Consider the following 23201-nt stretch of genomic DNA (forward strand, 5'->3'; position numbering starts at 1 on the left):
TAACACAAATTGGGACAGAAGCCGACATATACACTATCCTGGAAATCAGAACAAAATACAAACATGCGCAAATGGAGGATTGACTTATTCGCAGTGGGAGGGACGAGTACTTAATAGGTTGCATGCAAGCTGTTACAGGAAACCAACATCCTCCAGTGGTAGACAGGTCATGTGTATGCTCGGTGTGTATTATATCCCACAAGTGGGGCTTGCACTCTTTTGCAGGTAGGCACTTGCCTGTTTTTAAGTAGCGCTGTTCATTTCCTTGCTATGCAAAATACAAACATGGACAGAACAAACAAAACAGAAAAAAATCAATTATCCACTCTAAAGCGAATAAAAAAAGGTAAATAGTACGCACACAGATTGTGGTACGCTTAACCTAGTGTTTTGTTACACATCCTTTTCAGGCAATTACTGTAAACCAGCACTTCCTGTAGTTTTTAATGAGACCTTTGCACTTGTCAACAGGTAGTTTGACTCCACTATTCCTGAGCAAACAGTTGGACAGGTTTAATGAATGCCTTACCCAAACTATTCATTTCGGTTTGAGATTGTGAGCGAGTTGTAAATAATTCTGGCGTATGTGCAAATTTAGTGCAAGCTATATGCGGCTTGTAATGTAGCCATACAAAGTCAACAAAGAGTACATTTGATTGGCGCAAATTCAAAGCTGCAAACAGTTTGCATTAAATGTGTATCTCATTGACCTTCTTCATTTGTTATTCTCTTATGTGTTTGATAGGATTTAATCAGGGCTGATAGAATTTTACTGTAAGGTTGTCAAATGTTTTGTTGATTGCTGGTTGTTTATAATTTTCTTTTTAATTACCTCCGACATCTCTTTTGCTCTCTTTGGTCTATATCCATGGGATACGGGATAATACTAAACAGCAAAGTGACTACTCTTAAGGTGGCAGTACACTTATCAAATTTTCCTGTCGGTGTCTGGACAATTTAATTACTCTGAATTTGCTAGAAATTGATGCAGCATAAAGCCTGATTCACCACTTGGTTTGGATATACTGTAGTCTTTTTGTTTCTTTTTTCTTTTTTTTTTTTTCCTGGTTGGGTCAGATAAAAACTATAAATTCAACCTTGGTCTTCAAGGTGCTTTATTTTTGTATACTCACAGTAAGCATTTTACCACATTTTTTGAGGGTTTTTAAGTCGACCTGAGAGTTCCAGATTTGCTGCACTATTATCAAGCTTTGCATATTGGTCACCTGATTATTATTTTTTTACAACGGTTTAGCTATGCCAATCTGGATGCTTTTTGAAATTCTGGCTGCAGCTCCCCAATCAGTGCAGACCCCAATTTAGCTCCTTCCTTTGATATAATTTACAGATAGCCCTCTAGTTCTTCCCACTTGTGAGAGCCCAGCAGTTTTGCATTGTGGTGGGCCAAGAATTAGTCATGAAGTTTAAGGTTGTACTCTTTTTCTGCTGGGATCTGAGACTTGCTCATTTTCTAAGCTTAAATTTGGGTCAGTTTTAGGGCTCATTTCCACTATCGCGAATTCGCATGCGTTTTTCGCATGCAAATTCGCATAGCAGTACAAGTGAATGGGACTGTTTCCACTTGTCAGGATTCCTTTGCGTTTTTCTGTGCAGAAAAAATTCGCATGGCAGAGCCATCAGAATTCGCATACCGCATACCGCTATGCGAATCGCATACAATGTATTTAATAGGAAATTCGCATGAGGTTTGGGTATGCGAATTTTCATGCGAATTTTCATGCGAATTCGCATGGGAACAATGGAAAAGCACACCAGCACTGCCATGGTTAAATTCGCATACATCGCCATCCATGCGAAATCGCGTGCGAATTTGCGTGAAAATTCGCATGGTCCCGCATGCGAATTTCGCATCCGCATGCGAATTTTTACCGCGGCGATTCGCACCGCACAAGTGGAAATGCAGCCTTAGAGGTTTTGGCGGTAGGGGTGATATGCTATACATCTGATCCTGCACCATGCTGGCGCACAGAGGGAAGAGGCACCCAAAAATAAACAAAAATATGTTAAAAAAAAACAGAAGAGAAAGAAAAATTAGGTGGCTTACCTCAATGATGACAAATTCACTTTTTTGCTCTGGCAACACATTTCGTTGTTCACGGACCACTTCCTCAGGCCCGATCAAGTGCCAGCAAGTGCTCAAAACCCGAGATTAGGGTTCCCTTTCATTTCATTTTTGTTGCGGCAAAGCAAACCATAGCTAGGTTCTGGGAAACTTTGTCTCTTGAGGTTGAAGTTAAAGGACAACTGAAGACAGAGGGGTATGGAGGCTGCTATATTTATTTTCTTTTACGCAGTACCAGTTGCCTCTGCCTCTAATACTTTTAGCTATACACCCTGAACAATCATGAAGCAGATCAGGTCTTTCTTACATTGTCAGATTTGATGAGATTGGCTGTGTGCTTAAGCCTGGTGTTATTCTGGCACTAATGCAGCCAAATAGATCAGCAGGACAGCCAGGCAACTGATATTGCTCAACAGAAAATAAATATGGCAGCCTCCAAATTCTTCTCACTTAAAGCGGACCCAATCCAAACATTTTTTTTATTCAAAATATTTAGTTGCACCACTCTGACACATACAAAGATAAACACTCCTTCAAGCCTAGGAGCATTTCAGTGCATGCTTTTCACCCTTCTCTTTCCAGAACTAGGGTTATACAGGTGGCAGCCATTAGCAATTCCTCCTTTGCCGGACACCTCCTACTCCACCAGTCTGCCGGATTCTGTCTCGGCAATATAAAAGAAAGGGAGGGGTTCCTCCAATAAATGTAAAATATTTTATATTTGTCATCATGCAGCTGAAAAAATGCTGCTATTTATTATAATTTAGAAAATAGATTTTATTTCTGAAATCTTGTATTTTAATTTGGGTCCACTTTAAGCTGTCCTTAAGTTTTGGGCTGTAAAGTGCAGGAGTGGTTGGCTAGTGTCCTAGAAGACAAAACATGTGCTAAATGTGATAAAATCTTGAGCCCATGGTGTCAAATGATTGGAACTAGTGAGTGGCATGAGGGATGGGGGTTGTCTTGGAGCTTTCCTTTTCTTGGATCTTGTACCTCTTGTACCCCTTGTACCTTTTTTTTCTTCTTTTTTACTTTAGATGTGCTCCGGTACTGCATATGTGATTGGGGGACTGAGAGCCTAGTATTGTCTACCTGTGACTATTTGCTGCTCGTTTTGCTGTTAACTACTTCTGTAAAGAATCTAATAAAATGTGCATGTTTATCAATAAATCACACACAGAATGCGTGTTCAGTATGTAGAGCATTTTTCATTTCCTGGGGCATGTTTATTGCTTCAAATACTGTAGCTTAAGCAAAAATTAAGACATTGTCGTCGTTCTCATTAAAGGGAATCTGAAGCGAGAAGGATATAGAGGCTGCCATATTTATTTCCTATTAAACAATACCAGTTCCCTGGTAGTTCTGTTGAACTTTCTGGTCAGTAGTGTCTGAATCACACACCTGAAACAAGCATGCAGGTAATTTAGTCAGATTTTGGTCAGAAACGTGCTTGTTCAGGGTCTATGGCTAAAGGTATGAGAAACGAGAGGATCGTCAGGACAGCCACATAACTGGTATTGCTTTAAAGGAAATAAATATGGCAGCCTTTGTATACTTCTTGCTTCAGGTACCCTTTCAGTTGTCCATCTCTAGGGTATGTTCTTTTTACAGTCATGGGACATATCATGTTAATATTAAATGAATACTGTAGGGGTGTCGGGGGGGGAAATGAGTTGAACTTACCCGAGGCTTCTAATGGCCCCCCGCAGACATCCTGTGCCAGTGCAGCCACTCACAGTATGGTCTGTGCCTGCTCAGTACGCTCCTGGTGACCTCAGCGGCAGGGCTGTTTCTTGGGCAGTGCAGGCAGGACGACCGCCCTGGTCGCAGACTGGCAAGTAGAAGGGGGGCGCAGGCAAAAGGACATAACCGCTAGGGAGCTGGTGATGCACGGTGCAGCCAAATGGAAGAAGAAAGAAGATTCCCAGTGCGATCCCCTTCCTCGACTCCTCCTAGACTGCCTCCGTTAGAAATCGTCATCATCACATCACCACCCTGTTAGGACACTTGATGTCCTGTTGCGGGACTGCAGGCTGTCAGTGCGCAGCACCCATGGAGGAGTCTGCTTTCCGGGCTCTCTTCGCCTGTGTGTTTTCCTGATTCCTGCTTCCTCCTGGATGAGCAGCTAGTCACTAATAAGGAGGCAGATCTACTTGTGACCTGTGGCTGTGTGACCTGTCCACCAGGGGGAGCACAATTTTCACACCCTTGTCCTGGGTGCAATTTAGCCTAGAAACTGCCCTGATCACCGGGAGCGAGGCACGGCAACGTAGGCACAGTGGTTTTCAGACTTTAACCTCTTGACGACCAGCTAACGCCGATTGGCGTAAACTGGTCGTCTGCGGGTTACCATGGAAACGGCCGCTCGATCGAGCGGCCTTTCCATGTCAGTTCACGGAGGGTGTCTCCGTGAACAGCCGGAGAGCCGCCGATCGCAGCTCTCCGGCAAAATGTAAACAGGCGGGGAAGAAATCCCCGCTGTTTACATCATACGGCGCTGCTGCGCAGCAGCGCCGTAAGGCAGATCGGCGATCCCCGGCCTCTGATTGGCCGGGGTTCACCGGCATTTGATAGGCTGAAGCCTATCCTTCAATGCGCAGGACGGAACTCCGTCCTGCGCATTACGGAGAAAGGGAGGGAGGGAGGTAAGGAGCGTGAGGGCGGAAATGGCTGCGGAGGGGGGCTTTGAGAAGCCTCCCCCGCAAAACGCAGATGGCCGGCGGCGATCAGACCCCCCCAGCAGGACATCCCCCTAGTGGGGAAAAAAGGGGGGTAGTCTGATCGCCCTGCTGGACTCCTGATCGGTGCTGCGGGCTGTAGAGCCCACGCAGCACCGATCAGTGTAAAATCCACTGGTCGGCAAGTGGTTAAAGTCTGAAATTCCAGAAGTGACACGGAGGCGAGGCCAGAGCATCGGTGAGTGGCCGCGCGGGCACAGGATGTCTGCGGGGGACCATTAGAAGCCCCCCCCCCCCTCCACAGTATTCCTTTAAGGATAATGCCTGTCACATGCTTCTTGTTATGTACTCTGAGTTTTCTCTCTACTGTATATCTATGTATCCAGCACAATAGCGGGTAAGAATTTTCTGTTCAAGTTTTCTATTCTTGCAAACTGTAGCTGTCTCCCAATGACTTTATTTTATTTTTTTTAGATTTGTTATAGGCTCCAACAGAAAATGTTTTCTGTATTAAAAGATAACACACCAAACGACTAGCAACAACACATAGAAAATATACTTTCTTGCTCTCAGTCCCATTTTCAGAAGCTATGAATTTAAGTAATTACAGACAGGCATAAGATGAGTCACCCAATCTGCCTGACCTCATTTACAATGAAGCATGCATGTGGCAAGTGGAAGCTTTGTCATGGAGGCGTGTGGTAAGATCATATATTAGTCCAAAGGATTATCTAGTTTGCATAGCTGCCTCCTTCTTATCGGTCTCAGACGTCTGTCATGCATCTGTGGTATTCAGGTATTCTAGTTAAAAGAAAAATTGCTTTCAAATAGCTGTGCCTGTAAAGCAAACCCGTAGCCAGGAAATAAACATTGTAGATGCTATTCAAACATACCAATCAATAATTTTTAGCTTTTTGTTTTTCCATGTAGCTTTCATGTTCATAAATCAAGCTTCTTGCTTCGATCTCATTTAATCACATCATTCTCTGTGCTTCAAACACAGTCTGTTTGTTGGTGTATGGGGGGGCAGGGTGTAAGGAAGGATATCTGTCTTCAGGCACTGCATCTGGAGATATATTTTTGGCTTCCGGCACTTTGAAGGTTAGGTATGTGCCTTTATGGAACACATATGTACTTCTGTCCGGAACGCACCGTCCCCTGATGCCTCCTGGATCCCACAGCGCCTGTGAAAGAAACAGGAAGGGGCACATGCTCTCCCCTGCTTCTTCCTGCTCTCCACACATCCCGGCCCCCTTACAGCCATCCTCACCAGAAGCTTTAGCTGGAAGCCCCCCCCCCCCCCCCCCCCCGTATATCTATATCAATTTGCCTAGTTACTTAAAATTGATCAAATAAATTAATCTAATTAGAGTTTTTGCTATCGCAAAGTCCAAATCTATCAATATTAATATATAATGACAGCACTCCTCTTCCTCTGTATTGCAATCTTTGGAAATAACAAGAACTCAACATAGTGCATTACCGTTGGACTGAAATCATTCAAGCAAACAACCCAAGTGCTTAGTGCTTCACCCATGCTTCACTTTGTGCACAAACATAGACACGTCCCCTTTAAAATATCAGCTCACCAGATGTCATCCTTCCCACAAGAATAGAAACAGACTCCGGCACTCCAACAGGTCTTCTCTTTATTTACGCCACATGTTACAGGTACAAAAAGCGCCCCTTGGTCATCCACCTCAGATCCAGGTGGGTCTAGCGTATCAATTAATCAGCCAAGAGCTTTCCAACGGCAGGAAATTCTAATATTTAATCCAGTATCCGAAGCCCAACTGTCGGTAATACCATTACACTTCTTTCCCTTCAAAAACTTTTTGGTTGCTTTTGCAGTATGCTTTGGGTCATTGTCCATCTACACTGTGAAGCGCCTTCCAATGAGTTCTGAAGCATTTAGTTGAATATGAGCAGACAATATTGCCCAAAACACTTCTAGGTATGCCACAAAAAGAGTTAGGCAGCACTCAAATAATTGAGGGTGAAAGACTGTGCTATCGGATTCTCCAGTGTACCAAATGGACTTCACAGGTGAGAGCAGAGGTAGTGCATAGGGGGCTCAGGTGATGGCTCTCTACAGGGGTAAAAAAAAAAAACACCCACCCACTGCTGTCCCTTGCTGGCAGCTCTTGTGCACAAATTTCTAGGACAAGTGACTGTGGCAAAGGAAATAGCTGCATAAAGTATGAAAATTGTGTGAGTTAAGGCAAAGTCTCTATACACTTAAAGGGAACCTAAACTGAGAAGTATATGGATTTTTCATTTAAAAATAATACCAGTTGCCTGACACCCCTGCTGATCCTGTGTCTCTAATACTTTTAGCCACAGCCCCTGAACAGGCATGCAGATCAGGTGCTCTGACTGAAGTCAGACTGGATTACCTGCATGCTTGTTTCAGGTGTGTTATTCAGCCACTACTGCAGCAAAAGAGATCATCAGGAGTGCCAAGCAACTGGTATTGTTAAAAAGGAAACATCCATATCCTTCTCAGTTAAGGTTCCCTTTAAAGCGGACTTAAACTGACATGTCTTGATCAGTTAAATAGGAGTACATATAGTACCATGCTTTTTTAAAACTTGCCGGTATTTATTTCCGACTGCATGTGTAAAAACATCAGTCCTTTATGTATGCAAATGAGGCCTTTCCTAGTTGCACTGTCTCTGTGATAAATCTTATCTGCTTTCCTCTGTCGGCTCTGTCGGGCTGAGGCTGGAATGTGTGGAATGTGCAGCACTGCTTGTCATTAGCAGAAGCTTTACACACCCTCTCCAAGCTCTGCATGAGTCACACAGTAAGCTGTTCTCAGCCTATCATACTCCGGTTAGAAGCCATGTCTGTTGTTTGTAAACACTGCCTAAAAATGGCAATTACAAGCCAGGATTGCAGCAGGGAGTGGCAGAGAAACAGCACAAAGGGGCCCAGGAGAACATAATGAAGAGAATGGTATGCTTTTTATTGTAAGAATTTTAGAGTACAGATTCTCTTTAAAAGTAAATGGCAACTAAACTCTTTTATTTGGCTGTGCATACAATCCCGACAATAACCGAAAGATGTTAAGCATAACAGCTATTTATTTATTTATTTTTTTGAGCTGAATGAACCAGATTTTTTCTCGCATTGATATTGCTGCTGTATACAATTCAAAAAAATAAGAATGAGACACTAGGAAAGCGTTGTATACTATTGCTGTTATACGTGCACTTCTCTTTTTACTTTATTTTCATTTAATTTTGTTTCCTTTGAACATTAGTGAGGATGGAGCAAGGACTTTGATGGAGAAATGAATTTATTTTTAACAGTTACCTGTATAATACCACTCCTCAATTTCTCTATATATGAATGAGAAATACACCCCTTCCAAGATGTGGTTTTTATTGATAGGAAACATTTAGTAATCTGTCACAATTAAGTTTTGCATGTTTGGAAAGTGTTATGGATCTCTTGATTAGTTTATTTTTAAACTTTACAGACTTTCCTGGTTGTCTGCAACATTTGCATTTGGGAGTAATCTTTTGGACAAAGTCTTATTTGTTGAGCCTCAAATGATATTCCTAATTAGCATGAGCTTGTACCCAGTCCCTGTATACCAGCTGCCTGAAAGTTTGCAGCCTATATACAATGCTTGTCACTGGCTTTTTAAAGTATATGTACTGTATGAATGCTGATTAATGTTGAGCTATAGAATATTTTAATATTTTGCTACTTAGATGGGTAAACAAGCTCACCAGACTGAAGGCGCATACACATTATCAAATTTGATCACTTTTCTGGATCCAGACTGTCCCTCGGGTGATAGTTCGGAGCCCGATGCTGTGGAGGGGACCGGTGGGCTTTTGTAAATATTTTCTTCGGTCTGAAAACTGGAGTGAAAATCTTATTCTGCAATACTTAAGTCTTCAGCTCAGTTCTGCCTGTTTGTCAACTCCCACATGATCACTCCTCATCCCATCTCTTCAGATGACTGTTTTCTCTTTCATGTCTTTAGAGACTAGATAGTTTCTTTGTTTTGTTCCCTCCTATAGTCCAAACCAGGGCTGTGGGGTCGGAGGTGGAGTCGGGCAATTTTGGGTGCCTGGAGTCGGAGTCGGGAAAAAATGCACCGACTCCTAATGAATTTGTAACTGTAATTAAAATAGAAAATATGATAAAATGTTCTATTTCTCAGATAATAGTCATTAAAAATAATGTATATATACAGTATATATACAGTAATAGCTGTGCTTAGTCCACAAAAATGAAATAAACCAATCAAAATTAGTTACTTGTGCTGCTTCAATAAAGCAGTCCCCGTATTTTTAAGGTCAGATATACATATCTGATTGTGACTGTATATATGATGTGTACACAGGAATCTCTTATATATACTAAATAACATCTATGCTGTAAGAATAAAGCCTGATGTGTAGCCGTGTCACTAATAGAGATGGTCAACGAGATGGAAATAATTCTGCATTGATGCTGATTTATGCAAATGTATGCACTCCCTTTGCTGATGAAATCAAATAATTTGATATGTTGTTAAAATTTGGTTTGGTAACTACAAATTAAAGGGTAACTGAGACGGATGAAAAGCAAAGTTTTATACATACCTGGGTACTTCCTCCAGCCCCCTTCAGGCTAATCAGTTCCTCGCTGTCCTCCACCACCCGGATCTTCTGCTATGAGTCCTGGTAATTCAGCCAGTCAGTGCTGTTCAGCCGCATGCCGCTCCCACAGCCAGGAACATTCTGCACCTGCGCAATAGTGCTGCACAGGTGTAGTATGCTTCTGGCGGCGGAGTGTGTGCATGCGCACTACGCCCGACTGGCTCAAGTACCTGGACTCATAGCAGAAGATCCAGGTGGTGGAGGAGGACAACGAGGGACTGATTATCCTAAAGGCGGCTGGAGGAAGCCCCAGGTATGTATAAAACTTTAATTTCATCTGTCTCAGGTTTACTTTGTTACACAGTAGTACTATACTCTACATATGCTCTCCCCACAGAGCTGCAGGGAATCCACTGAGAATGTTGTGCACATTGAACACAAAGGTGTTGTCTGTTTATAATCTCCTAATTCCCCTGCAGAGTACCTGCACATCATTCTTACATGTACCCACACTTACATTGCCTAGGGCCTGATAGATGTTCTTTGTTCCGGTTTGTACCTTTTACAAGTACTCTTACCAAGGACTAGTTATAGCCTAAAGGGAATAAATATAGTAGTCTACATATCCTTCCCACTTCAGTTGTCTTAAAATTCCTAAGCGTTGGCAGTTAAGAGACGAATTTCATGTTACATACTTTTAATCAACAAAATTGTAATATGCAAATTAGAGGAGTCGGAGTCGGTGGATTTTTGGACCGACTCCACAGCCCTGGTCTACTGTAGGTTAATTGGCCTCCACCTAAAAGCAAAGTATGACTGATTGTGAATACGCATTTCTACCTTACGGAATGGGAACTTGTATGAATAGCTAGTTAATAAACATAGCTTATGCTGAAACACATCTCTTTAGTGCAAAATTTAATAAAATGGGAGTCAGCATACAACCTGGACTATGCTGCATACTCTACTACATGTAGTAGTTTATTTTTACAGTATTTTCCATTTGGCTGGGTAAAAGAAGAAAATATTTCCAGGGTAAGAAGCAGCTCGGTGCTTTAATTAAACACCTGTTTCATGATAGAACAGTGTATTAGAATGCATGGATCACTTTGGGATCATTTTAAGACGTGTTTGAATCACAGCTAAGTGCTTCACATTCTGACTGGCTTTTTTCTGTTATAGCCCCCAGGATAAATGGTACATCCAAGATGGGAAGACGCAGGGACACAGGAGGCTACGAAAGCTCATCCACCCTCATGAGTAGTGAGCTGGACACAACTAGCTTCATTGATTCTGATGAGGACGATTCCACTAGCAGGTATGATTTGTCATTATTTTTCCTTAACACAAAGCACATTGCAATATGGGCCCTTTCGTGCTGTTGCTATACCACCAGGTGTATCTTACGTGTCCCGGGTGTAGCAGGGTGAGCGGTGCAGGAGGTGGGTGGAGTCTCAGAGCGGTGGAGCGACGGCCGTCGTCTGAACTGACGCTTGGTTACATAGTTACAAAGTTATTTGGGTTGAAAAAAGACATCCATCCATTGAGTTTAACCAGAAAATAAAGCATAACGCCAGCCTGCTCCCTCACATATCCCTGTTGATCCAGAAGAAGGCGAAACACCCTTACAAGGCATGGTCCAATTAGCCCCAAAAGGGAAAAAATTCCTTCCCGACAGATGGCAATCAGATAAAATCCCTGGATCAACATCATTAGGCATTACCTAGTTATTGTAGCCATTGGTCACGCGTACCAGAGTGGTACGCGTGACCAAGCGTCAGTTCAGACGCGAAACGGCCGTCGCTCCACTGCTCTGAGCCTCCACCCACCTCCTGCACCGCTCACCCTGCTACACCTGGGACACGTAAGATGCACCTGGTGGTATAGCAACAGCACGCCTGCTTGATATTTGATGTATTCAATGTGAATGGATGTATATGGACTGTTACACTATGCCAGTAAATCTTGAGTGATGGAAGGTGCACGCTTCTGCCTTTTTTCTTGTGTATGCTGCAATTTGAAGTATTTTCTACTGTATGAGCAGAGCACACGTCTAAATACAGGCAACAGTCGTATTATACAGCATAGGTGACACAGGGCACTGGAGGGCATATTTTTGCTATAGTGGACCAACATCATATTCCTTTTCAATATTAGGGATGTGCCACACTACCACTCCTCTTTTTTTTCTTGTCCATAAAGATTCAGACACTACTGCAGCCAGAAGGATCAACAGGATGCCAGTAAACTAGTATTGTTTTAAAGGAAAAAAATATGGCAGCCTCCATATCACTCTGACTTCAGGTGTCCTATAACTCGCAGAAGTCAAAATCCTACTGTATTTGTAGGTTTATTAGCTTTTTTTGGCAAAATTAAGTATGGCAGACACTGGATGTTAGATTGTTGATTACATTTGGAAATGAAATCTTCGGAAAATAAATGACAATAACAGGTCTGTTGCTCTACATGGCTTATGCTAAAAACGTGTCTTAAGTAGCAAATGTAATGCAAGCGGTCTGATACACACATGGGCTACGACTCCACTGTGTCCAATTTCCTCACACTGAGTGTGCGCTAAATTTACATTAGGTCTCATTGGGCTCTTTCCACTGAATCCAGAAAATACTGTTGCTGTTCCTCAATAGAGGAACATAGCATAACCTGGACAGCAATGCTATGGAGTGGGTTGATGTCTGGAGTGAATTATTATTTCTCCATGGAGAATAAAGGTAAGGACTTTTAACCAAAAATGCATCCATTTATTGGGAGGGAGATCACTTCTGGCTTTTATGCTGTGATAATCTGGTAAGGATGGACAAGTATCTTGTTATGCATTCAGCTTATATATTATTAATGTATTTTCAGGTTCAGCAACTCCACAGAGCAGAGTAGTGCATCACGTCTAATGAGGAGGCACAAGAGGCGCAGGAGGAAAACAAAAACCCCTCGCATTGAGAGGGTAAGGCCTTTCTGCTTTATATCACTGGTTACATAAACAATTTATTGACTTCATGTGCCTCTATAAAACAAATGGGTTAACATGTCCCTAAAGCCTAAAATTGATGTAGAGTGATAAAAATGTAAACTTTAGAATCTCTTACAAAGGTTCTTCTCAGAATAGCATGGTTTTTAATAATAACCCGAGCCTTTCAAATGCAGTAAGCCCAAAATGTGTTGTGTATGGTCATTCAGGACAGTGAGCCTAGAGCGAGGACTATTGCTCTCACAGTTGTCCTTTGTCAGAGGTTGCTGCCCTGTAGTGATGCAGTAAATGCTCCCCTGAAGTCCTTCTTCTCCCAGAGCTACAGTAATCTATACCTCACATAAACACTCACCATTCAATTTGCTGCTATTAATGCTTTGCAAAATTGTCTTATGTACATAAACCCCCAAAAACAAAAAAGATTCACTAGTAAGAGTCTCTTATTACGCTACACCTAATAATAATACACCTAAAGATGAGATGTGCATACTGGAGGGCATAAACTGTGCTGATCTGAAAGGGAGAATCAGCTGATCCTCTGGTAGACTCCGCTCCACAGAATATGTTAGTGCTTTATAAAAAAATAATAATAATAATAATAGACAGCACCACGCATTTGTAAAAATAAATAAAAAGAACATTTCAAAAGACAGTTGCAAAAAACTTGTATTAACAGTAGCTATCAAGGGATGTGATTTGCACTTTCTCTGCCAGAAATACTAGGATAACAGTAATATTGATAACAAATTGTTGCCATAAATACTTCCACATGTATCTATCCATATTCTCCAATTGGATACGAACTGGGTCTCATGCCTGGTACTTGAGGCAAGTTTCTTTTCAGATTGATGTAAAATTTCCAATCATTTGATCATTTCAAGCATGTCTGATCTGCTTCCGTTTGAGAAAGGTATCGATTTTGTGCAGTACTGATCTCAAAATCCAATCCTTTTCTTGATCGTAAGCAGATCGGACATGTTGGGAATTATCGAACTATGGGAAATTTCCTGTGGATCTGATGTGAAAATTGTATTGTGTGTACCCAGCCTTGAGGTGCCTATCAGTTATACAATCTTAATTATATACGCTTACCAAGTCTATGCAGAAGAATGGCAGACTAATTGAATATGCTTTTAAATGGATACTTCAGCTTGTCCCTCAGATTACATAAAAATAGTAAGAGTGTACAATCTAAATTCTATCATTAATGGACACCTTAAAGAATCCAACTTGCAATCAGATCTATGATCATGTCTATGAAAAAATGATCATTTCTTTAAAGCTAATGAGAGTCTGTTAAATAAAACAAAAAAAAAACCTTGTTGCAGCGGCAGCTCCTCCGTTTAAATCTCCCGCGGCGGGGGACTTCGGAAGTCTTTGGGAGCCAAGTCCTCCCAAAGTCAGGCAGCTCCATACTGCGCACGGCCGAGCGCCCTCTCTCGTGCATGCGTAGTATGGAGTGGCCAATCTTCGAAAGGACTCTGCTCCCTTCCGAAGCCCCTCTTGTTGACAGCGGAGAGAGCAGTATTTGACTAATTTATTCAAATACTTCCAAGGGGGAGCCAGCACTGGCATCGGGAGAGGAGAGGGAATGCTCTATAGTAACCAGAGCCTTACCTCTCCCTAAGTACGTATCTGGCTTTTTTTTTAAAGGTTCCCATTGACTTTAACTATTTGACATTTCTGGACGTGAAACTCACGTCCAGGAAGGCATGTGCGCTCCTGCGCCATCCCGCGGCCGATCGCGCGCGCGTGCATGCGTGCTCCTGGCCCGCGGTTTGTTAGCCAGCGAATCAGTGAATCTGGCAACGGTGCCCGATCACATTACAATAAAAAAAAAAAAAACACACAAATATTTACCTAAGGGTCTAAACTTTTTAAATATCTATGTAAAGATGAAATATTTCTGTGTTTTTTTTATTGTAAGCTTGTAAATAGTGATGAATGCAAAACGGAAAAAATGCACTTTTATTTCCAAATAAAATATTGTCGCCATACATTATGATAGGGACATAATTTAAACGGTGTAATAACCGGGACAAATGGGCATATACAATACGTGGGTTTTAATTATGGAGGCATGTATTATTTTAACTATAATTGCCGAAAAGTGAGAAATAATGATTTTTTTTATTTTTTTCTTATTATTCCTTTTAAAATGCATTTACAGTAAAGTGTCTCTTAGTAAAATGTACCCCCCAAAGAAAGCCTAATTGGTGGCGGAAAAAACAAGATATAGATCAGTTCATTGTGATAAGTAGTAATAAAGTTATAGGCTAATGAATGGGAGGTGAACGTAGCTCGGATGCATAAAGTGAAAAACGACTGAATGTGAACTGGTTAAGGAAACAATAATGCGTTTTATTGGGCCCATCAACTTCTCTGTTTTCATACAATTCAAACGAAATAATCTGAAAATATGATTCACTAAAACTTGTACCGGATGGTTAATGAGCTCCTTTAGTGGTGTAAATCAATAAAAAAACAAACTATTATCTTTTTCTAAATGGGCTTATCCAAAATATGATTGTTCACTAAAGCTTGTTTCGTACGGTTAATGGGGTCCTTTAGTGGTGTGCATCAATTAAATATGATTCTCTTTCAATCTGAATGGTCTTATCCAAAATATGATTGGTCTCTAAAAATGGTATCATTATCGTGCACCTTTGGTAACACTCAGCACAGCAAGTTGAAAGTGCCAAATGAATACGTAACCTAACAGTAAAATGAAACCTCATTGCATAAAAAAAGTCAGGAGGCGGCACAGTAATTCACTAAGAAAATGTGTATAATTTATATCTAGGGCACAGACTCAAGCCATGCATGACCAAACTTGACTTGTGAGGTAGGTAGGGAGACTTGGCAGCAATATTATGCAGCCTTGTAACTGGGCAGCACACAGACTAGCTTTGGTCTGGAACATATCTCCCTACCCACACCACAAGTCAGGGTTGGCCATGAATGGCTTGGCTTTGTGCCCTTGATACTCATTTACACATACACACTTTTGCTACAGACATGTCAAAATAGTATAGGAGGATTTTTATTGGATTTTTTTAAACCAGGAATTTAATTGCCATTTTGCCTTTTTGTTTTGGCACGGTTTATTATTATTCTGTGTTTTTACAGTGCAAACATCTTCTGCAATTCTTTACACAGTTACATGTTCAGGTCATTAACTGTCTTTCAGGCAGGGAACACACTTGACTTTCAGTTTTCCGCGCGCGTTTTTCTGCATACTTTTTCTGCACACCAAGTGTGTTTCCATGCAGGAAAACGCGTGCGTTTTTTCACAGCAGCTGATGTAAATGATAGAGAAAACTGCCAAAATTTGCAGAATCAGGATGCAGAATGTCAGTTTTTTTTCTGCATGCGAACAACACAGTAAGTGTGCACTAGCCCATTGATTAACATGAGTTCTCAGTTTTTCTGTGCAGAAAACGTGTACAAAAACAGTCAAGTGTGTTCCCTGCCTCAGAGGAGCTCGCAATCTTAAAGCAAACCTGTAATAAAGAAACATGCTCCTGGGGGTTACTAACCTCAAGAGGGGGAAGCCTCTGGATTGTAATTAGGCTTCTCCATCGTCCTGTGCAGCACTGATCAGCGCTGGCTCCCTCAAACAGCCGCAGATGGCAATATTTCCTCTGCGCTCCTTCTTGCCCCTCAGGCTCTGGGAACTGGTACTGCACCTGCGCTGGAGATCGGAGGTAAATATTGCCACATTCTGTAGGCACTACTGCGCCTGTGTGATTTTCAGGGGGTACCAGCGCTGCATCAGAGCTGCACAGGAGGTCAGGGGAAGCCTCATTAGTATCCAGAAGCTTCCCCCTCCGGGTAAGTACCCCTCAGGGGCAGTTATTTTCATTACAGGTACTCTTTTAATGTCCCTAACCTTTTCTTAGGCCAAGTTGTTTTGAGAAAATAACTTCTGCATCCTTTGTTTGGAATGTGGGTGAAATTCAGTGTTTTGAGGAAACCCACGCAAACACTGTTTGAACATATAGAAACTCCATGGTGCCCTGGCTGTGATCTGAGCCTGGGGCTCCAGCACTACAAGCCAAGCTTTTCAATCCACTATACAATGTTGTTGCTTTGGTCTTTTGATTGATAATAGTTATTCTGAGAGTTGCAGGAAAAACGTCCGTAGATTTTTGTTTGCAATTTTTGTTGTTGTAATTGTAAATGCAACACTGTACAAGTAAATGATGCACCACAATTTAAGGAGGAACTCCAGTGAAAATAATGTAATAAAAAAAGTGCTTCATTTTTACCATAATTATGTATAAATGATTTAGGCAGTGTTTGCTCATTGTAAAATCTTTCCTCTCCCAGATTCACATTCTGACATGTATTACATGGTGACATTTTTACTGTGGGCAGGTTATGCACCTGTTTCTAGCTGTTCTGGCCTTGCAGACAGTTGTAAACAGCCATTTCCTGTCTGTGAACATTGTTACATTGTGGCAGTTTGCCCGGAGTACCGTACGGTACCAGAGCCTCTTGTGGGAGGGGTTTCAGCACAAAATCAGTCATACAGCGCCCCCTGATGGTCTGTTTGTGAAAATCATTATATTTCTCATGTAAAAGGGGATATCCGCTACTGATTGGGATAAAGTTAAATTCTTGGTCGGAGTTTCTCTTTAAAAAACAAAACATTATTGACATGCCTTCAATTATCTAGTTGATGGCTATAAATTCTCCATTTAATAAATTAGTGTGTGGACTGCATATTTCATATTCTTTCAGTGCAAGAGTTAATGAACTAGTGCTTCATCTGTGCAGGCAGCTTTCTTAATTGGAGACCATTAAGTGTGGCTGTGCAAACATTAAGGGCTTGTTTCCTCTTGCACTTTGGTTTTTCATGTACCTTTTTTTTTCCCTTGTTTTTCCAACACATGAAAAACACATAGTTCCTCACGGTAGCACAATTTTGTTGGAGTGAACCTTCATGGGGTCCATTAAAAAAGCCAACGGCTGATGATTTTTTTTCCCACCATATTTCCATATGGAAAAATGGTTTAGATGCCAACAGTCAATTGATTTGGGTTGTCAGATCAAATTTCTTTGCATGAAAAACTCAAAGCTGCATTAATTGTGTTAAAAGTTGACAAAGCCGTTATTTCTGTGTGCGGATCAGCCATGTTAGAGCTAGGTTTTGTCCATAAAATGAAAATAAGAATCAGAGACTCAAAGTTCTATTTAGGATAAGTTTTACAGAAAAAAAATTTGATCATTTTTTTTTCACTTTAGGTTTAGGTAAGGGAAAATACCATAAGATAATTTCACTTGTTAACCTCAAGTTAAGACTATTGTAGACAACAGGGTTTCACTAGCCTGTCCTCAAATTCTCCAGCAGTTCATATGTTGCAGCTATTTAAGCAGATGCATTACATTGCTGAAAAACGAATTAATTACTTTACCACAGCACATTTGGTGTTGATACTTTGGTGTCCTGAGGAGGCATGGTCACATGTGAAACTGCTGTCACCACATTCAGCTTCTGTGCTTGAATAACGCTTTGATTGGCTTGAAGTGCTGGATTCCGTCTTTTTTTGCACACTGGCACATTTGCTGTTTCTAGCAGAGCATACAGTGCTTGTGGAACTTACTAGAGACTCTGAAAAACAATTCTGCATAAAGATGTATGGTGTCCCAAGTTCTCATGTTGAAATGCATGGATGAGTGATAATCATAGCACATATATTGGTTTAGTTTTAGCACTAGAATACTTTATTTGGTGTATATATACTGTGTACATATATGTATAAAAAAAACTGCAAAAGCATAATTTTGTCTAGCGAGTCATTTCAATAAAAATGCATATACCGGTAGTCCTTTTGATGACAGAAACAATTGTTTATGATGATCTTGGCTGTCAGTTTGGCATCTGTAAAGGCATCTCACATCATCTTTGTATATCAAAGAGCAGGAAACAAGTCGTTGGCCATGGCAGATTTGTTTATCAGACAATTGCTTTGCCCCAGAAGCAGTGGGCAGCCCTGTATATTCCTTCCCCTCTCCATACAGGCTCCCAAGGCTTGGCTGAATGTGCATAGGGCTGCAAGAGCACTATTATTTTGACCATTTAAAATCTTTATATACTTAGGTTAAAATCCAATGCAGTCGGTTTCAAGTTTTTCCTTGATCTGTATTGTTCCAAGACAATGGTTTCTGGAAAACTCTTTGCAAAAAATGTCTTAAGGTTTTAACTAAATGGAAACCTGGAGTAGTAGTTCCACTAACCACCTGTTTTTATTTTTCAGTCGTCTTCCTTCAGCAGCATCACAGATTCAACCATGTCTCTGAACATCATCACAGTTACTCTTAACATGGGTGAGTAAAACGTTTCACCTTGGCTGCTGATTGGCACAGACTAAAAAAGAGCCATACCAAATTGGATTTATGCAATAACTGCAACTGAGGTTGCTGCACTGTCCAATATCTGACTTCGTGTTTTATGCGAATAATGGAATGTCTGGAAAACACAAGTAATTTACTCCAGCAACAAATGATTCGGACTACTTGGGTCGTATATCATATCTATTGAGTTATGATAGCAATCCAAAACCTGTTTCTTTCCTGTGATGCTGGAATAAATATCTTTGGTGGATTTGTGTGTGGTGGAGTTCCCTTTTCTCACATGCGTTGCTGAGCTATATGAGTGGTTCCTTTTCTTGTACAACATTCCAGAAAGGCATTTCTGTGGAATGGAGCTGCTCTGTTTTTGTATTAACTGATTTCACCCTAACTGCAGACTCTGTTCGGCTAACCCTAAGGCCTCGCTCACACTGTATGCTGAAACACTGATGCGTTTTAACTGGTCACTCTGCTGCAGTGCATTGTGAAAAAGTTTTCAGTTAAAACGCATATAATGTGAACTGAGCCATAGGGAAACTAGGATATTACCTTCACCTGAGCTGCACATTACTTGACCGTTCAGTTAAATCTGCCAGCAACTAATTTAGTGTAAAGGACCCTAGGCCACATTCACAGTGGCCGTTGTGTTCCCTGTGCATAACTTTCTATTAACATGCATGCATGCATTTAGCAGCAATGCACTGCATGCAGTACATGACTGGTAAATGTGCACAAACCACTATACTGCAACGCTACCGCCGCACTGTAAATGTCATGTAGCTGGTGCATTGCAGTCAGGTATGCAGCATTACAAGGTAGCTGTTGTACCAGAACCCACCACTGTAAACTAGGCCTTAAGCCTCGTTTTACACTATACCCTGAAAATCTCATGCATTTTATCAGTTTTTCCTTAGCAGTGCATTGGGAAAAAGCCTCAATTTACTTTTCAGCAGTGTGAAAGAGGCCATAGGGAAACCTGAACATTACCTTGCACATCAGTTGTACGTTCAGCTATATCTGACAGCAACTGATTTAGTATGAAAAGACCCTACAGTTACTTTCATACTGAATCATTTGCTTTCAGTTATAACTTAACGGGCACCCAATATGCAGCCCAAGTGACGGTTAATGTCTGTTTCCCTATAGGTCAGTTAACATACTGTGTGGTTTAACTGAAGCTTTTTCACAATGCACTGCAGTGGAATAACTGATCAGTTAAAACGTATCATTTTTTTCAGCATATTGTGTGAAAGAGCCCTAAGTGTGAAATACTACCTCAAATAACAAAACTCAATAGTTCTCTACATTCCTCACATTGGCAGATTTCAGTTATTTGATACCGAAATGTGATTTGTAGCTTTACTCTTGGCAACTAATAAAACCAGTATAGGGAACGCTTGGTGTCAAAGCAGTGATGAGCAAGAATTCTGCCTTAAAGGAGCACTAACGCGAAAATTATGCTGTTCCATTATCCCCACATCATTTATTCATTATGGACAGCATAACTTTCACCAGAGTTTTTGTGTTTAAAGAGAATCTGTACTCTAATATTCTTACACTAAAAAGCATACCATTCTATTCCTTATTTTCTCCTGTGCCCCTCTGTGCTGTTTCTGCCACTCTCTGCTGCAATCCTGGCTTGTAATTAACAGTTTTAGGCAGTGTTTACAAACAAACTAACCAGCTTGTGATAGGCTCACATAAACAGAGTGTGTGAGTCATACAGAGTGTGCAGGGGGCCTGCAGAGGGTGTGTATCGCTTCTATCCAATCACAAGCAGCCCTGCACATTCCACACATTCAAGCCTTAGCCTGACAGACACGACAGGCTAAGGCTTTTTTATTTTTTTACCTATTTTGACATTTTGTCTGAATTCCCTTTAATTGTGGCTTTATCTGTTTGATTAGAAAAATACAACTTCCTGGGCATCAGTATTGTCGGGCAAAGTAATGAACGTGGAGATGGAGGGATCTACATTGGTTCCATCATGAAAGGAGGAGCTGTGGCGGCTGATGGAAGGATTGAACCGGGAGATATGTTATTGCAGGTGCTTATTGATTATCCCAACCTTGTATTTGCAAAGAAACATGCTGAGTGCGCAAGCGGAACGATGGACTGCACAATGTGACCACATTCACAACAAGTACTAGTTGTTTAAATGACTTATACACACGTGGCCAACTGCACGATATCAGCCCAACAGTCGTGTGAGTAGATCTACTGATTGGATCAGGCAAACCGCCTGTTATCAGTCGCTCATCTAGTCGCTTGTCACATGTACACATGCCCAACTATCGTCCAACAAACCAGGTTTCGATGATAGTTAGGTGGGAAAGTTGCATGTGTGTATGAGCCTTAATGAAAAGATTGCAGATGGGTTACTGAAGAAATGGAGCTAACTAGTGCCTATGTCTTTGTCTTCTGCAGGTCAATGAAATAAATTTTGAAAACATGAGCAATGATGATGCTGTTCGAGTCCTTAGAGAGATTGTGCACAAGCCAGGGTAAGTCTAAAGGATGCTTTATTTTGTATTGCTGGGAACTGCTCTGTCTGGCTCACTCTGGGCAGGGACACATGCCTGTTCACACTGAAAGCAGTACAGAGCAGTCCTAACAGCTTTGCTCTGCCTCTGGCGCTGCTCTCCCTTTATCGCGCAGATATAATTTACACCACAAGCAGTGCACTGAGATATAGAGTACAAAATGTGTACATTACAGACACTTCAGAAAGAAGCGTTGACGGATTGGCCATACTCACTTGCTCTGAATGGCGCTATGCTGTATTTTATCATGGACAATTGTAAAAATGAATGGAAATCTGATAGGAATTTGAAAAAAATTGTAAACGTATGTACGCTAGCTTCCTTCTATATCCGATCAACGAGGATCTGAAGATCAGTCTGATTACGAACTCAAATAGGATATGAAGTGAAAATTGCATGGTGTGTAGAACAGGCTTGAGAGGATGAAATGCCGTCTGACAGGTCATTTAAAGGAAAACTGAGACATTATTAATGTCTCTCAATGATTAACTCCAGCTCCATGAGGTGCATGGGCTCCCCCGCCGCTCCCTCTGGCTTACCGCTCGGCCGCACACCTGCCCTCGTTGCCCAAGTATGCAAGCGTGTTGGGGTCGACTGGCCAGATTACTGGTGGTGGGAGTGTATAATATAACAGGGCAGCCGGAGAGGACAGCGAGGGAGCCTACACACCTGAAAGGGCTGGAGGAAGCCCCAAGTACGTATAGATACACACATGTTTCAGGTACACTATAAATAAAGGGCAAGACACAATAAAAGGATACGTTTGTTGCTTCGGGGTAGAGTCTGTTTGTTTAAACTAACTTGAATTGTTTATTAAGCAAAAACTATGAAAAATAATAATGTTCTTTTGTAAATATAAAAAAAAAAAGCTTTGTGTCAACTGTGGCTTTAGTTGAATTACTACATTTTAGTTCAGCAAAATATAACCATTCCCTGTGATATGATATGCACATCCGTATCGTCCCTACACATTTTACAAATACAAGTTCACACCCATAAAGACAGTTTCAATGCTGTTCAGATGTTTTGCTGCTGATAACATTTGAATAACTAAAAAACTTGAATGGGTAGCATAACATTGGTAATTCATACTAGATAATCTTTTCTTTAAACTAAAGAGATGCGATTAAACAGCAACGTAGATCCTAAACAAAAGTTTCAGGTGTATGGAAAACATATAGATACTGTGACTGAGTTCAGTATCTGGGCAGCCAATGGTGGTGCCAGTGCTGATGTTAAAAGCTGAATCAAGAAGGCGAATGCAGCCTTTGTACGACTGTATCAAATTTGGAGATCCCATGTTATTTCCACAAAAAACAAGACCTGCAGACCAAACACAGAAAGTGGAGATGGATTGGCCATACTCTTCGCAAGGATAAATCAATTGAGAAAGAAGCCTTAAAATGGAATCCTCAAGTCAGCAGAAAAAGTGGAAGACCAAAGACAACTTGGATAAGAAGTGTGGAGTAGGGAATAAAGAGGGCAGAGAAATCGTGGACTGAGATAGAAAAAATTACCCAGGACAGAAACCGGTGGCATACATACGTTGAAGCCCTTTGCTCCAGTGGGAGACACAGGATTAAAGAAGAAATAAGAATCTTTTATTTGTGTCCTTTAAAAGTTATTTGTTTCAAAACTTATGACAGATATCTTATTGCAAATACACACTTTATAGACCTATAGATTCTGCATGGGAGGACATTCTTTTTCTTTGTTAGCACAGGAAGAGATACAAGTGTCCTCTGGAAGGTCATGTATACTGCTTTTAAAAGGAACCTAAACTGAGAAGGATATGGATTTTTCCTTTTACAATAATACCAGTTGCCTGACTCTCCTGCTGATCCTGTGTCTCTAATACTTTTAGCCACAGCCCCTGAACAAGCATGCAGATCAGGTGCTCTGACTGAAGTCAGACTGCATTAGCTGCATGCTTGTTTCAGGTGTGTGATTCAGCCA

General features: G+C 41.3%; 1 protein-coding gene across 4 annotated transcripts in view; it reads left to right on the plus strand.

The window, feature by feature from the left end:
* DVL3 (dishevelled segment polarity protein 3) overlaps window positions 1–23201 on the plus strand; it is a 163873-nt gene that overhangs the window by 126240 nt on the left and 14432 nt on the right. For all 4 annotated transcript variants that reach the window (XM_068281300.1, XM_068281301.1, XM_068281302.1 and 1 more), the window contains 5 exons: window positions 10545–10680; window positions 12228–12321; window positions 18609–18678; window positions 20610–20749; window positions 21130–21206. In XM_068281300.1, the coding sequence (XP_068137401.1) occupies window positions 10545–10680; window positions 12228–12321; window positions 18609–18678; window positions 20610–20749; window positions 21130–21206 (517 nt within the window). The remainder of the gene's footprint in view (window positions 1–10544; window positions 10681–12227; window positions 12322–18608; window positions 18679–20609; window positions 20750–21129; window positions 21207–23201) is intronic.

The sequence above is a fragment of the Hyperolius riggenbachi genome, chromosome 4 (genome assembly GCF_040937935.1).
Source record: "Hyperolius riggenbachi isolate aHypRig1 chromosome 4, aHypRig1.pri, whole genome shotgun sequence".
NCBI lineage: Eukaryota > Metazoa > Chordata > Amphibia > Anura > Hyperoliidae > Hyperolius > Hyperolius riggenbachi.